The sequence below is a fragment of the Sciurus carolinensis genome, chromosome 2, assembly GCF_902686445.1.
Source record: "Sciurus carolinensis chromosome 2, mSciCar1.2, whole genome shotgun sequence".
NCBI classification, from domain to species: domain Eukaryota; kingdom Metazoa; phylum Chordata; class Mammalia; order Rodentia; family Sciuridae; genus Sciurus; species Sciurus carolinensis.
Genome location: NC_062214.1, coordinates 79,274,995 through 79,289,830, shown reverse-complemented (window position 1 = coordinate 79,289,830; position 14,836 = coordinate 79,274,995). Strand labels below are relative to the sequence as shown.

The 14,836-nt window shown below is 49.4% G+C and overlaps 1 protein-coding gene across 12 annotated transcripts in view; it reads right to left on the bottom strand.

Annotated features, from left to right (window-relative positions):
- Positions 1–14,836, bottom strand: part of Tmem266 (transmembrane protein 266) — a 111,305-nt gene that overhangs the window by 46,266 nt on the left and 50,203 nt on the right. For 4 of the 12 annotated variants that reach the window (XM_047538859.1, XM_047538860.1, XM_047538861.1 and 1 more), the window contains one exon: positions 2,082–2,236. The exons of 1 other annotated variant lie outside the window; for it this stretch is intronic. In XM_047538859.1, coding sequence (XP_047394815.1) covers positions 2,082–2,236 — 155 coding nt within the window. Of the gene's footprint in view, positions 1–2,081; positions 2,237–3,418; positions 3,816–4,339; positions 4,443–5,586; positions 5,705–14,836 lie in introns of those variants that run through there. 7 more of the 12 variants (XM_047538863.1, XM_047538864.1, XM_047538865.1 and 4 more) reach the window with 6 other exon arrangements.

The window sequence follows — 14,836 nt, the reverse complement described above, 5'->3', positions numbered from 1 at the left end:
CAGGGCAGAGGGATGCTCCCCAGAGGCAGGCCTAGAGCTGATATGTGGACATCCTAGGGCAGGGGACAGGGCAAAGAGAGGGCAGGGATATTGCTGCCAACAGGCCTGCTTGGTGTGCTGCTCAGAATCCCCTGGAGCTGACAGGAGAGGCCTTCAGTGGGGAGGGCTGGCCTAAAAGAGGAACCCACAGGCTTTCCCTGTGTTCTGGAATCTGGGACTCTGGGAGTGTGTAAAAACCAGGTCATGGAGCAAATGCAAGGGGCAGAAGGCTGCAGGTTCCAGGTGGGAGACCTTGAGGTCCCCTGGCTTGGGGCCTGCGTGACCCTCAGAAGATGAGTCCTGGAGATGCTGTGGATTCCTTCCCCTCCCCAGCCACATGAATACCAGTGGGAACCAAGAGGCTGAGGCCTGTGTGACTCTGAAAAGACCTCCAGATGATTCTGAAAACATAAAATCTCTCCCCATTATTTCTCAAATGAATTCCTGTGCCTTTTTTTACGGTTTGCTTTAGAAGAGCAATAAATCTCTGATTGTGCATTTTATGGAATTTAAGATGCCTTTTATGAGCTGCTATTGGATCTCCCACCAAAATCAATCTCCTGGATACTTAATTTTAAGCAAAATTCCAGTGTCGGCTGAGTTCTTAGTTCTATTCAATGCCTCGCAGCCCAGGGCCCCAACGACAATCCACCACAGGGAAAGAAAGACTCCGTTATGGTCAGATCTCATAAAAAGCAGACAGTATGGATGAGTGGGAGGGAAAGTCTACAACATGGTTTAATTGAAGACAGGTTGAGTGTAAACCCAGTGCTGGTCACTTTACGCTGGAAGATCCTTTAATTGGAACCAAGGGGCCACCAGCTGCATAAAACCCAACTAGGCTTATCAGACAAAAGCAATTCTGTGCTCTCCATCATCCTCAGAGAGCAGAGGAGGCTAATGTGACTTGGAGGGAGCTTTGACAGACCCTAAGGATGGAGGATCCAGCAGAGGAACTGAGGGCATTGGAGAAAACATGACTGAGACAACCAAATGGGTTTGGGGGTGACTGAATCTGTAGTCCTGGATTTGGTTAATGGCAGTGAAGGAAATTTCTCCGGGACCAATAATTTCACCTCTTTTTTATTTGCATTTCAGTGACCTACTTTCTGAATCAGGAAAATAGGGAACTGGGAGCTCCACCAGAAACCACTTAATCATTCAAGGCCAAGAGAGGCAAGACCCTTGGTCCCTCGCCCTCTGGTGTACCAAATTGCAGTCGGCAAGGGCAGGGGCTGGAAGTGGGTCTTCCACTCTGACAGCCATGATGCCCCAGCCAGGACAGAGAGGAAGCAGACCAGCCTCCTGCCACCCTGTGCATCAGGCTCCAGTAAACATGAAGCTAGGACAAATCCCAAGAGGACCTACACGAGAGGACCGGCCAAGCAGGAAAATGATCCAGTGGCTGGAAGATCCATCTCTGCTACCTCTGACCTAGGGCAAGTCACTAATTCCTCTAAGTCTTAATTTACTCTGCCATAAAATGGAATCATGTCAGTCTTGCCCATCTCACAGGGAGGTCCTAGGGTCAAATGTGTGGAAAAGTTCTTTCAGAACTATCACAATACATGTAAGTAACACTGTCAACTTACAGCTGCATAAAACACCAGGAATCTTAGCATCATTGTAGTTGCTAATTACCACGAGGTGATATGCCTCCAAAGATGAGAACTCTCTTTATACTACAAAAAAATTCCAACCTGGAAAATTCCAAATGGGAACAGTAAAAAAAAAAAAAAAAAAAAAAAAAAAAAAAAAAAAAAAAAATGCATACAGGGGTCCCCAACATTTTTATCTCATCAGTTTCTGATAATGGAAAGCTGGGGAAGGGGGCTGAAGAGGCCACATTAGGCACAGAGGGGCAAATGCTGCCAACCAAGAGAGAGGCTGCCAGGTGCATTTCCTCCCCAGTGGCAATCCCCACAAGCCCCGGGGCCAGCGGCTTGGCAGTGGCATGCTGGTTGGGGACCCCTGATGGATGCAGATGCACAGTGAATATTGACATCATACGTATTTGCATATGTATCTCTCTGGCTACTCACACTGGAGAAGCTTTATATCTATTAGAAGTTCCAGAGTCAGGAGAATCACCACCAATATTACACAGGCTACCAGGAAACTGTTGAGACTTGCACTGAGCAAAAATACCTGCCATACGGCTGCTCTCTTCCCACAGCATGGCTTCAGCCAGTTAGACCTGTGGGGACAAAAGCAGGGAGAGGAGGGGCTGAGAGTGGGAGAGGACAAGGGGTAGATCCTGGCCACAGCCCTGCCTGGAACCCCCAGCGGCACCCCTCCTGGGCTCTGCCTGGCTTCACCATGAAACACAGTCTTACTTAAGAGGCCACTGGGTAGGATCATAAAGAGAAATGGAGCAGGGTTTGTATGCCAACCCTGGAAGCTCACAGCATTGCCCTGTTCTTCAGTCTCCTCATCTTTAAAATGGGTACAAAACCCAAACCCCATGGATTAAATGTACAGCCTGCCTATGTGGCAATGGCTACACAAAAATGAGTTGCTATTCAATTTCTGTGTATCTTAGAATGTGGCATGCCATTTAGAAGAAATTCAGTTTGCTTTTAGTAAATGCTCAAGGAATTAGTGAATTGACTTTCTGTTTTTCAGCTGTATAAAGATTTGAACTAGCCTGTTTTTCAAAGCAGGTTGTATGGAACCCTAGTTCCATAGAATGTTACAGGTTATTACTTGATTTAAAAACAAATCCCACGGTTGGGTAAGTTTTGGAAAATTTGGGTCAAATAGAGTTCCATGGATATTTTTCTATGCGGGACATTTCAGGACCTTTAATTGTCATTATAATTGTCATGCTCCACTAATACAGTGTCAGCATTTCCCTAGCTTATCGGTCCATGGTATCCTTTTGTCACAGAGTGTCTGGTGGGACTCATGTTCTGCACACTGTCTTTTGGGACACCCTTGACTAGGGGATGGTGAACAGTCACAGGAGAGATAAGGCCATGAGGACAGACTCTTTTCCAAGTAGGTCTGGAAGTAGGGAGGGGCCTGCAGAAGCTCAGAGTTGGCTGGGTCCCTTGGGATATTTTGGTCCTCTCTCCTCAGGAACACAAGAGGGGCAGCTCTAAGGCTGGCAAGAAGCACCAGGCTGACTGTGCTGAGGTCAAATGTCATAGTTTAATCACAGGTTGGACTGCCTGCTCCTTCTAGCTAGGGAAGAGTGAGGCATTCTGGAGAGGCCGAGACAGTGCCAGCCAGGGACTTCTGGCTCTGCCTTTGGCTACTCTGGGGCCATATGCAAAGGTACTGGACACTCCGAGACTCTGCTTCCTGTTTGTAAAATGGGGGCAATACTCCTTAACTCATAGGGTTATTGAAAGCTAAATGAGAGAATGTATCTGACCTGTTAAACACAATGTAGCTGAAATGGCGTGGTGGTGGTGATGGTGATGATGATGATGATGATGGTGGTGGTGGTGGTAAAGTATCTGATGGCCCGTCACCCCCTGTCTTTCCCATCCAGAGGGAGCCAATCTGCTGCAGCCTGCTGTCAGAGGGCCAGGGCCCACCTCCTGAAGATCCCGAGGGTGTCACTGGGCTGGGAGGACAGCTCTGCTCTGAGGTTCTCCCTTCTCTCTGAAGGAACGATGCAAGTGCTTCCCGGCGGAGAGTTCTTCCTCACAATCCATCCAGAGAAAACTTGAAGGACAGAACTCAGAGCTCTTCAATGAAACCCGGCTCACTCAAGCCTTTCTAGATAGTTTCTAACACCTTTGGGAATGGCAGGCTGGTCCTCGGCTCTGTGGGGATACAAAGACTGGGGTTTGGTCCCCAGTCTTGGGAAGCTGGTCCCAGAAAGAAAGAGAGGAGGAAGGTGATGGAGGAAGGCAAGGAGGTCATTTTGAACAGGGGGCAGTTGATGTGGGCCCCCTGCAGGGCCCAAGAGTGTGGGGCAAGGGATGAGGAGACCAGCCAGGTCAGAAGAAATGGCTTCTCTTAAGGAATAAGTGGAAAATGGAAAGAAAGCTCCAGGGGCAGATGGTGAAGGCCATGGATGCCTCGAGCGCCCCTTCAGATGGATTTCAGGGCCCCACACAGCCACCTCTTTTTGCTTTTTGCCAGACACCCAGGGCCCACCCACAAGCAAGAGGCTACCAGATAAGACTCTCACTGAAACCTCTCGGAGCTCAGGAGGGCTGCCAGATAAAACCTAGGACATCCAGTTAAATTCACATTTCAGAAAAATAATGAGCAATTTCTCAGTATGTCCCAAACATTGCAGAGGATACATTTATACTAAAAAAAAAAAAAAAAAAAAAATTACCTGAGATTCAAATTTAACTAGGCATCCTGTATCCTTACTTGCTAGATCTGGCAGGCCTAAACTCAGAGCCGAGCCATCTCAGGAGGCCCGAGAGATGGCTGTGATTTTGTCAGAAAAAATGCAGAAGCCTGGGGCACAGGAAAGAAGCCAGGGTGAGAAGGCCACCTGTCCCAGAGGGGCAGGAGGGAGGGACTCAGACAGGGAAACCTCCACCTAGCATTCAGAGGACAGCCCTGTGCCCGCCTGCTGGAGGCCCTCAGAAGCTGCCCACAGGAGCGACTGCTGCATAGAGCTTCTGGGTGTCAAAGATCCTTTGAACGTTAGGCCTCTGGGACTCTCATTACTGCCCTCCTCACCTCCTGATCCATCCCACCTGTCTCACTCCCTTGCTTCTTTTCCCACAATGTGACATTCCTGCCGCCCCCCTCGTCCCTATTTCCATGTTCACACCTCTCACCCGCCCAGCCTCCCAGCCGCCTCAGCACTCCTGGGACTCTCCCTTCCTCCCAGCCCCAGTCTAGGCATCCTCCCCATGGCCGCCTGCACTGTTTTCTTCCAGGGCCTGAAAAGACGCAGCTCTGACCCCACATCCTCCCTGAGACCCACTGCAATGTCGGTGGCCCCTTAGACTCATGCCATTTCATGGTCATTTGAAATTGGAGCCACGCTGCAAATAGAAAGTGCAGTTGTGAAGGCTGTGTGCCCAGAAGCGTCACGTCTGGGCAGGAAGTCTCGCCCTCGTGGTCAACAGGTGCAGCCAGGTATTTGTCCACCCTGTACCTTGTGCATCCGATGAGCATGGGCTGCTCCCCCAGCCCCAGAGAGACTGCCCCTTCTACCCTGAGGGGAGAGGCCACAGGGATGAAGGAAATGAAAGGAAGCATTTCATTCAACAGCAACGTGACTTGAACCTTCACCTGCTGCTGTGGGAGGGAAAGGCTGCTTTATGCTGCTGTTTCAAATGTGTGAAACTTGACCTCTGTTTTCTTTTGACAGATCTTTTTTTTTTTCCTAGCTGGGGGTCTCTCTTTGTTGTCCAGACTGATTTTGAATTCCTACGTTTAAACTGTACTCCTCCCTCAGCCTCCCTAATAGCTGGGACTCCAAGCCGCACAACCCTGGCTAGAGAGGCAGACGTCTGGAGTCACCTGTGGTCTGAAGTTAGCCAATGGCTGGCCTGGCCCTGAAATCTGAGTGAGGTAGAGGACCAGGCAGATAGCAAGACTCACAGAATGCTAGACACCCACCTGATGCTGGGTGGCACTGTGAGCAAAACAGGCAAACACTTTGGGCAGGTTGCAGTCTAGTGAAAGAGAGTCCAACAGTAAACAGAACAAGTTACAGCATACTACCAGGTGATAGACACTGTAGGAAAAAAGCCAGAGATGGATTAGGAGGGATTAGGATGGTGAAGGGCGAGCTGACATTTTAAATAAGGTGGTCCAGGTAGGCCTCGTTGAGAAGGGGACATTTGAGGATGTTGAAGGGAGTGAGGCCTGTGAAAAACTGATGGTCAAATTCTATTCAGCCCCCAGAGTACCTTCAGTACCAGAAGGACAGGAGCCAGGAGTTGGGCTGTCATGGGACAGCAGTGGGTGCAGCTTACCAACCATTTACCACTCAGGGCAGATGTGCTGGCTTAGCCACTGTCCTTGGCAAAACCAACACAGTGCCCCAGGAACCCCAAGGTAGCTGCAAAATTGAGACTGACTGCTCTGGTCCTGTTCTTCCACTCCTACACCACCTCAATTGTACACCCATCACGAACTTGGCCTTCAGCTACCAGTCCCTACCAAACCAGTGTGATGGTAGTTCACAGAGACCCCCTTGCTGCTCAACTTCAAGGACATGCCATTTGCATCACATTCCATGTGGCCTCCTTCCTCCCAGAGACCGCAGTGAACTCAACTGAAGTGGATGAGAGAAGACTGCCTGGCAAGGAAGCAATGGTGACGGTATCTATGGGATCAATAGCTGGTAAGGATGGCTGCCTTGAGCAGGGAGGCAGGGGGGCAGGGAGGCATGAGGGGAGGGGCTGGGACCTACATCCAGGTCAGTGGTTCTCAGCCTAGGCTGCAACTAGAAGCACCAAGAGAGCTTTAAAAATCCCAGTGCCCAGGTTACACGCCATACCCCTTCAGCCACCACCTCAGGGCTAGGACTCAGGCTTTGGTGTTGATTCTCAGGTGATTCCAATGTGCAGTTGAGATGGAGAACCACTGTCCTGGGCCATGACACTCTTGGGATCCATGAACCAGAGCCATCAGTACCACCTGGGATCTCATTGGAACTCCAGAAACTCAGCCCTCCCCTTATGCCAAATGAATTAGGGAGTGCAGTTCAGTGAGATCCCTGGTGATACAGGTGAGAAACACTGCTTTAGGGGACAAGAGGTGGCAGGTATCTCAGAAGGTGAACAGGGCATAGCAAAGAGGGTTTAGGAGCAGGAAAGATGAAACAGCAGGGTCCAAGTGAGCCCAGGGGTGGGGAAGCACTGAACCTGCATTGCGGGGCAGGCCACGTTTATAGCTGAGAGGGGCCTGGAATGGGGACAAAGTAGTCTCAGGGTTTTGAGCTTCTTTTTGAATAGCAGAAATGGGAGCAGGGCTACACTACTGCTGTAGGGACACAGGCCCCAAGGGTTTAGAACAGAGTCCCCAGCATAGATGGGGTCTTGAGTGGTGGGGCTGAAACTGCACACTTTCTGGGTAATCCCATATTTGAAAATACCAAACTGTTAATAAAATTTCCTCTGAAACTCAAATGACTCAGACATTCCTAGGAGACTGTGTTTTAGTAGCAAAATAGAATGTGTCCAGTTCCCAAAGATCCCTGAGTGGTTAACTAATGACTCAAAGGCCTTAATGGGCCACAGGGGTAATCAGCATCGACTGTTTAATTAGAGAAGGTGCTTTCCTTCCATCTGCTGCATCCAGCACATTGAGGGCTCTCAGGGTGCTGTCATTCCTCAAACCACCACCAGAGGGCAGGCATCTCTCTCTTTCCTATCTTGGTGCCCAACAGTGAAGGGGACAGCATTGGGAGCCGCTGGGACTGCCAAAGTCTACAAATACCAACAACCAGATGGCTTTGCCTGGCAGGTGGGCAAGTATTCTACCTTGAGGTTCTGCCAGTAACTCCTGAGGCCTCAGGGGAATCCTGGGGCGGAAAGGGAGATGAGCATCTTTGTTGCTCCTGCTTTATATTCTTAGGCATTTGGATAAAAGTTTAAGAGAACAAATTTGAGAATATGAAAATGGACTTTGGCAAATTCCCGATGGTTTTTTTATGGGAGGTAGAGCCACGGGAGTAGGCTGGGAGGAGGTGGCTCAGGTCACTTCTCCGTTGGGCAGTGTTCCCAAGCCTGACATGTCCCATCCTGAAAGGTGAAGTAGAACCAGGTGGCACGGGATGGCAGGGGCTGAGCTTGCTCCTGCAGGGCCCAGTCTCTCCCACCCACAATCTGCGATGCACTCAGGCTGCTATGGCTACCAGGCTGGTGGGGATGGAAGAATGCATGATGAGGCAGGGGCGGCTGCACTGATTCTCCTGGCCTGGAACTTGGGGAGGGGCTGGAGTATACTGTGTGTAATTATAACAGGTGCATGGGCTCCTTGGATCTCACAGATGGATCATCTGAAGAGACCTGGGCTCCTGGTTAAAATCCAAGGGTTGGGTGGTCTGAGACCCCTCCTGCTCCACATGCTCCAATTCTATGATGCTCAGCGCCTGTGTCCTGGGTGCCCTGGCCAGACTTGGTGGTTGTTTCGATCATCAGCAGCACATCTTGGGCCCCACTTTATTTTCTTTACTGTGTGTACTCCAGAGGACTAAAATAATGTCAGAGAAAATCTAACTTCTTTCATTGACCTGGGTTTCATTTTCATTGATTTAATTGGCACTTACATGGTACATACTATGCACCAGGAGCTGTTCTGCACACTTACAAGTATGACTTCAGTTGTTCAAAAGGCAAGTCATTCAACTTTCTTCTGTGGTGTGGAACAGCCAGACTTTTCCATTTTGGTTTCCAGGGGCAACTAGTGTCTCCAAATCTCAGCCCCATACTGACTGACTGCTGAGTGCGATCTGTTGAGTCTTAGTTTCCTAATCCCCAAGCTGAGGGTCTCTGCCTTTGCAGGGGTGTAGTGAAGGTTTAAAATATTAAAAATAGCATATGTGAAACATACACGTCACTTACCATACACCTCTACAACAATGGTTCAAATACAGAAGCATTAAAAAAGGGCCAAATTATCAAACTCTGGGTAGTTTCAACATCCATTCCATTCCACATCTGTTATTATGTGCCCACTGAATGCCAGGCAGTGCACTGGGCACATGAGGTGGAGAGGGCCTTTGTCCCCATGGAACCTGCAGCCTTGTAAGTTAACTCGGACTGTGCAAGGAGCTCCTAGCCTTAAACCACTCAACAAAGCAACAGAGAAAACAAAAACAAAAACAAACAAGCAACAACATCCATAAAACCACAAAGGGAAAGAAAAGCAGGTTAGGGAAATGAGCTCACATGGGCACAACTTCTCCAAAGGAATGCATCCTGACCTGTGACAATTACCAACCTGATACTCACAGGGACACCCTTTTACTGAATATCTGAAATGCTTACAGGGGCTTCTTCCTCCCTTTTCCAGAAAGAATAAAAAAAAAAAAAAAAAAAAAAAAAAAAAAGCACCATTGAGCTTCTCCTTTGTCCCTGTACCCAATTCTAAGATATCTAGAATTAGATTATCTACCCAGAATTAGATAATCAGTCCCCTTTTTTTACTGCTCCTGTATCTGACTCATCATTATTGGAGATGCATGTGGTAAGCAACGTGTTATGCTTTATACATGTAAGCAACAGCAACACACATAGACCCAGGAACATGAGCACACAGCACTTTCCACAAAAGAACTCTCAGAGTGGAGGTCAGAGGTGACACTCCCAGCTCTCTGGGGAACTAAATAAATTGCAGTTTCCAGGCAGGCAGCTTCTGTTCCGCAATCGGAGCTAAAGGTTAGCCCCAATGCCATGGGGAGGAGGGAAAGGGATGGGTGTGTTGCTGGGGTCACCAAAGTCTGGCGTTTGCTTGTCCTAGAATCTCACATTTTTTGCATCCTCAGAAATGTCAATTCTGGGAAAGACAGCAGGGTGTGGTTGCAAGAGCTCAGGGCTAGGAGGCAGGAACTGTCACTCCACTTGGCAAGCTACTAACCCCCAGCCCTCCTGGGAGTACAATGACCAACACATGCCATGGACTGGCTGTTCCTACTCAGGGGACCACAGGCTTCATCCACACATTTCTGAAGGACTGCCACCTAGGTAGGATGTGGTCAAGGAGTGGCTTCCCAATTGCTTGGCAAGGGTTCAAGCTTGACTCAGGGAAGGGAGTGGGGTATGTTGGACCAAGAACCCATAAGGCCCCTTTCGATCCCTGGAATTCTCAATTCTGGGAACTGGCCACAAGTCTGAGAATCTCCTTTGGGCTGTGCTTTGCAAGCAGGGCTGCCTGGATGAGGCTGCTTCCTAACCTGGTAGAGGTGACTTGGAAGTTGGCTGTAGTTTTCAGGCACACCCCTCCTTTCCACTGCAAAGCTCTCTGGGTTGGCTATGCTTTCCCTCCTCTTTGACGACGGGATCCCAGGTATCTTCACGGATGATTTGGGGCCCCCATCTCATCCCTGATGCCATTAACTCCACTCATTTTCCTTGGGGAGCCTGCCCTTAGGGTAAACTTTAGACTTTTCTCCCCTCCCTGCAGGCACCGCGCCCCACCCCCAGGTGGTCAGAGGCACTCTGCCGCCATCTAGTGGTCTCCGGTGGTTGTAATGCCTTGTGCGGAGGTGGAGATTTTGCTGAGAAATCAGGTATCTGAATTAATTGCCTTCTTTGTGGGTGAAAAGTCGTTAGGGTTCCTAACCTACAGGAAAATGAAATAGCACATCCGCACCAGGAAACATTTTGATCTGAATTAAACCTGTATTCCCTGGTTGGGGTTTTGAGAGCCCTGGTGAAAGCCTGAGCCTTCTAAAATTATAAAGAGGGTCGTGGATGTGCAGGGTCAACTTGGGGACAGGGGCAGCTGGTATACAAGAAGGAGGATGGTGTTTTCTTACAGACAAGTCTCACTGGCATTAATAAAGTGGATTAATGAAGCTCTAGAAGGCTTCACAAACCATGTGATGCGGAACTTCTGGACTTCACAATCCCACCATCATGGCTGGGTGAACTGTTAACCCTGGACCCCAAAAGGCTTTTCCTTCTTCTAACAGGATATTAATCTCTTACTAAGTGGAGGTGGCATGTCCTGAAGCAAATATGATTTCTTTCTTTTAGATTGACTTTGTGGAGCGAGGATGCTGGGGAGCAGGCGGGCAGCTGTGCACCATGGCCTTCTTGACTTCCAGGCATGAGAAGCCTGGGTCCTCCCACGTGGCTCTTCCTTCTGTCAGCAATCAACTCTCTCTGAGGGCAACTTGCTCCCCCTTCTCTCTTCTAATCCTTATCTTAAGACAGCCCCATGAAAGAATTCACTTACTCATTCATCGACACTTCCTCTGTTCCAGCACCTGGTCCAGTACTGGAGACAGGCTTGGAAAGAGAGGAGGAGCCCAGGGTTGCTGCCAGCATGGTGACGGATGAAGGCCAAGGGCTGTGGGAGCACTGAGGTGAGGCCCTAGCCTGATGAGGTGGGGGACAGAAGACTTTCTGGAGGACCTGGTCCTTAAGCAAGACATTCTGGGAAGAGAGGGAGACATTTTGGGCCGTGGCTTCATAGGCCGCTACCCCTCCCTTCTCTTTGCCCCGAGGCTTTTCTTGCTGGCATATCTAAAATTATTTCAGTCCTTATTTAGAGATCTTTGCTATATTGGGTCATCTTATTTTTCTAACCTGATGTCTCAAAAATATCCCTGTGCCCCCATTTTGTTGTCTTCCTCTTGCTGTGAAGTTCTGGCAGCAATGTGCTGTTGGCATCATCTCCAAGTGGCAGCACCCCTTTTGGCCTCCCCAAGATCTGTACTTCCTCCAGGCTTCTGCTCTTTGGGAGTCCATCCCTGACCTCCTTTAGGGCCCAGTCCTGAACCCTAAGTTAGAAATAATTAACCTCGCTAAGTGCAGAAGAGCCTTCATTTCTTAACTTTAACTTTTGACAAAGACTACTCCCCAAACTCTTCACCCTCTCCACACCCTTGTTTCACCAAAAAGAGCACTGTCCCTCTATGTGACAGGGCCTCATTTGTAGAAAGGGACAATGACTCTACCTTGCACCACTTTCCTCTATACCTATGTCATCACCAGAGTCTCTCCTGTTGGGCTGCAGGCCTCTCTAGGGTGGAAACTCTGGGGTTCTCTGAATTTTCTGTCTTTTGTGGCCTCTTGTCTTGTCCAGACCCAGCAAACCAACCATGCCTTCAGTGTCCTGTAGTTGGTTAAGAGAACACAGAAGTTGCAGTGTATGCCATGAGTTAGCCTCCTAGGAACTCAATTTCCTCTTCCAAAGGTAGACAGGGTTTGCTGAGAAGTGGTTCTGTACCTCACTTTCCTGCCATTGAATGGAGTGGTGTCCAATGCCAAAGAATGAGACCAAGGAATAAGGGGCTCTGGTTATATGCAAACACAAAGCCACAGGATTGTCTACCACGACAAGGACAGGTCAAATTGCACTGGAGTGAAAGAATCGAGATGACTGAGTTATTGAAGAGAAAGTCTAAGAGGGAGATTTTTTTTCCCTCAAACCAAACAATGACTAGGAAGGTTTGATGAAATTAAGATCGAATTCTGAATTGAAGGCTAAGAATAGAGAGTTGGCTATCTTAAAGGCTGTGATGCATTATGGGTGATTCTTCAAATCCACACTACTGCTGTCCCATTGGGAGAACGGCAATGAATATTGGGAAATGGCACTGTTCAAAGGGTAGGCCTGATTGGCCTATGGACTTCCCTGTATCCCTTGTCCCATGACTCAATTCTAGCCAATGAGACATGAGGTGAGAGTGGCTGGAGGCTTCTGGGAAAGTTCTTTGTGCTCTCAAGAGAATGAAGGACATCCATTCTTGCTTGCTGGATGAGAATAAGGAAAGATGTAGTCTAATTACTACAGGTAGCCCTCTTACAAACTGCAAGGGCCTCTTACAGTTTCAAGAAGAAACCAGCGCTGTTGACGGTAGAATAAGGAAAGGAATCCCACCCTTTATGACACTGGCAAATTGTTGGACCAACCTCAGAGCTGCTCAGCGCTGGCTCGAGACTGCATGTTCCAGGGTCTAGTGAATTTGAGGTGGGTTTTCTGTTACACACAGTCCAAGACAACTGTGTGATAGAGCAACCAGTCTTTTGTGGAAGAATGGTTCAGTGAAGGAAGATGGCAGAATGTGAGATGTGAGGGAGAAGAAACTGAGCTGGTCTCAGGTTATGGATGTAGCAGGATTTCGTGACTGCCTCAGCTTGAGTCAGACATCTCTGCTCCCCGTCTCCCCGTCTCCTGGATGTCTGTTCAACTCTGTGGACATGCAGGGAGGTTTTGTGTTATCACTATTGAGGGAGGGAGGCATTGGTTGGGGGGACACATATAGGAAGGGAAAGGAAGATGGCAAGCTGGCCTGAAGCACCTGCACAGTGGATTGAATTGGAGACCTGGATCTAGAGAGGTAATAGCCAGAGGCATCAAGGACCAGAGCTAAGGCCATAAGCAGCACAGGGACAGCCTGGTGCAGAGCCGGGGTGGGGAAGACAAGAGCTTTCCTTGCTCACCCTCAGGGAGCCCACACTGCACGGGCTCTGGGTTCCTGAAGCTGCTGCCCTAGGCACTAGCTTTCCCATGATGGATGCCAACAGCAGCTATAGCTTCATGGGCACTAGAATGACGATGAGAGGGAGCCAGAGCAGGGGAGATGGAGGAGGAAAACAAAATCCAGGGCTGACTGTAAGAGACTGTTAGGCTTCACATGGCTCTGGAGTGTCTTGGAGGCCACTGGTTCCTGTCAAGGCAAGAAGGAGGCTTTGGGCCATCGTGAGTCTACATGCACATGTGGCTTGTTTTGGTGATAATGGGCTGGTGAGGCCTGGCAACATCTAGTTTCCACTGGCTAGAGCCATAAAAAATACATTCTGGGGATAAAACAGTTCTATTTGGGGCACACTTGGTTTGAGATGGCCAGGACAGGCAGGGCACGGCTCCTCAGGCTAGATTTGAGTGCTGCCACTGAAAAGGCTATTTTTAGCAATGATTTAGGTGGAGACAAGAACATTTCTCTTCTCACACGTGCAGGCAACTTGGAGGCAACAGAACAGATAATTGCATAGATACTTGTCAGGATTCTGAGATGTGTGGGGATCCCCACGAAGATGTCCAGGAACCCAGTTGGATATGTGTCAGGAGTTTGAGCAAGAGATTTAGGCTAGAGGTACGACTTTGAACATTACCAGCTGAAGGATTTAATTGAAGTTATGGGAATGGATGAAATTATCCAGCATGCAGAATAAGTAGAGTGGAAATGGCCAAAGGCAGAAAATGGAGAACCCCAACATTTACAGAACATGCAGAGGAAAAGCAATTTTAAAAAGGCCTAAAAGGAACAGTCAGGGGAGGCGGAAGAAAGTCCGGAGGGTGTATATGTGATGGCAGAGAGGGGAGACTTGTTTCAAGAGGGAGGCGTGGCTGCCAGTTTCAAACGCTAGACAGAGGACAATATCATGATCCCAGCAGCAAAGAGGCAGTTGATGTCCTTGAGGGGAACAGTTTCCAGGGCGTGGGCGAGGCTGAAGCTGGACTGCAGTAGCCTGACAGGTGGGACGGGTAGAGGGCTCATGGCCGGTGCCAGTGAGGCTTGCAAGAAGTTTGACTGCAAGAGAAAGAAAGATGGTGGTGGCCAACGGGGACGTGGAGTCAAGGGAGGACATGAGGGCCTGAGTGTGTGGTGAGACAGGAAGAGGCTACAGCAGATGGAGCAAGGTTCTTGAGGTGGGGAGGGAGTCAGAGTCCAGCAGATGAGACTGGACCTGAAGGGAGAGCCCGGGGGCTGCCGGGCAGTCCAGGTGGGATTGCCTCTACCTTCGGGGGGAAGGACCAGAAGAGGTTATCTGCTGAGGGCAAGAGGGAATTGAGGAAAATGGAAGCAACGAGAAACAGCTGTTGGAGACTCTCCAGGACCACAGAAGAGGACTGTCAGGTACCACTGAAAATCAAGCTGAGGCTGGAGACCCTGAGTCTGGGGAGGAACCAATCTGCACAATTGTCTGATTTTCCTCCCTGGCCTGCAGCTTCCTGACAACAGAGGTGAAGGGAGTGGACGGCAGACAGTGCTGCCATGTGGCACAGCTAGGCGACCATGTCAGAAGGACAAAGGGCTCCTAGGCAAGTCAAGGAGCTTGACCCCAGGTGGCTCTCCACCTGTGACTCAGGGCTTAGCCTGAGTCAGGGTGACTTCTCCTTCCACTCACCTCACAGGGCTCTCAGGGATTAGGGTAGCTAATTGAGAATAATGGGTGTTGGTGAA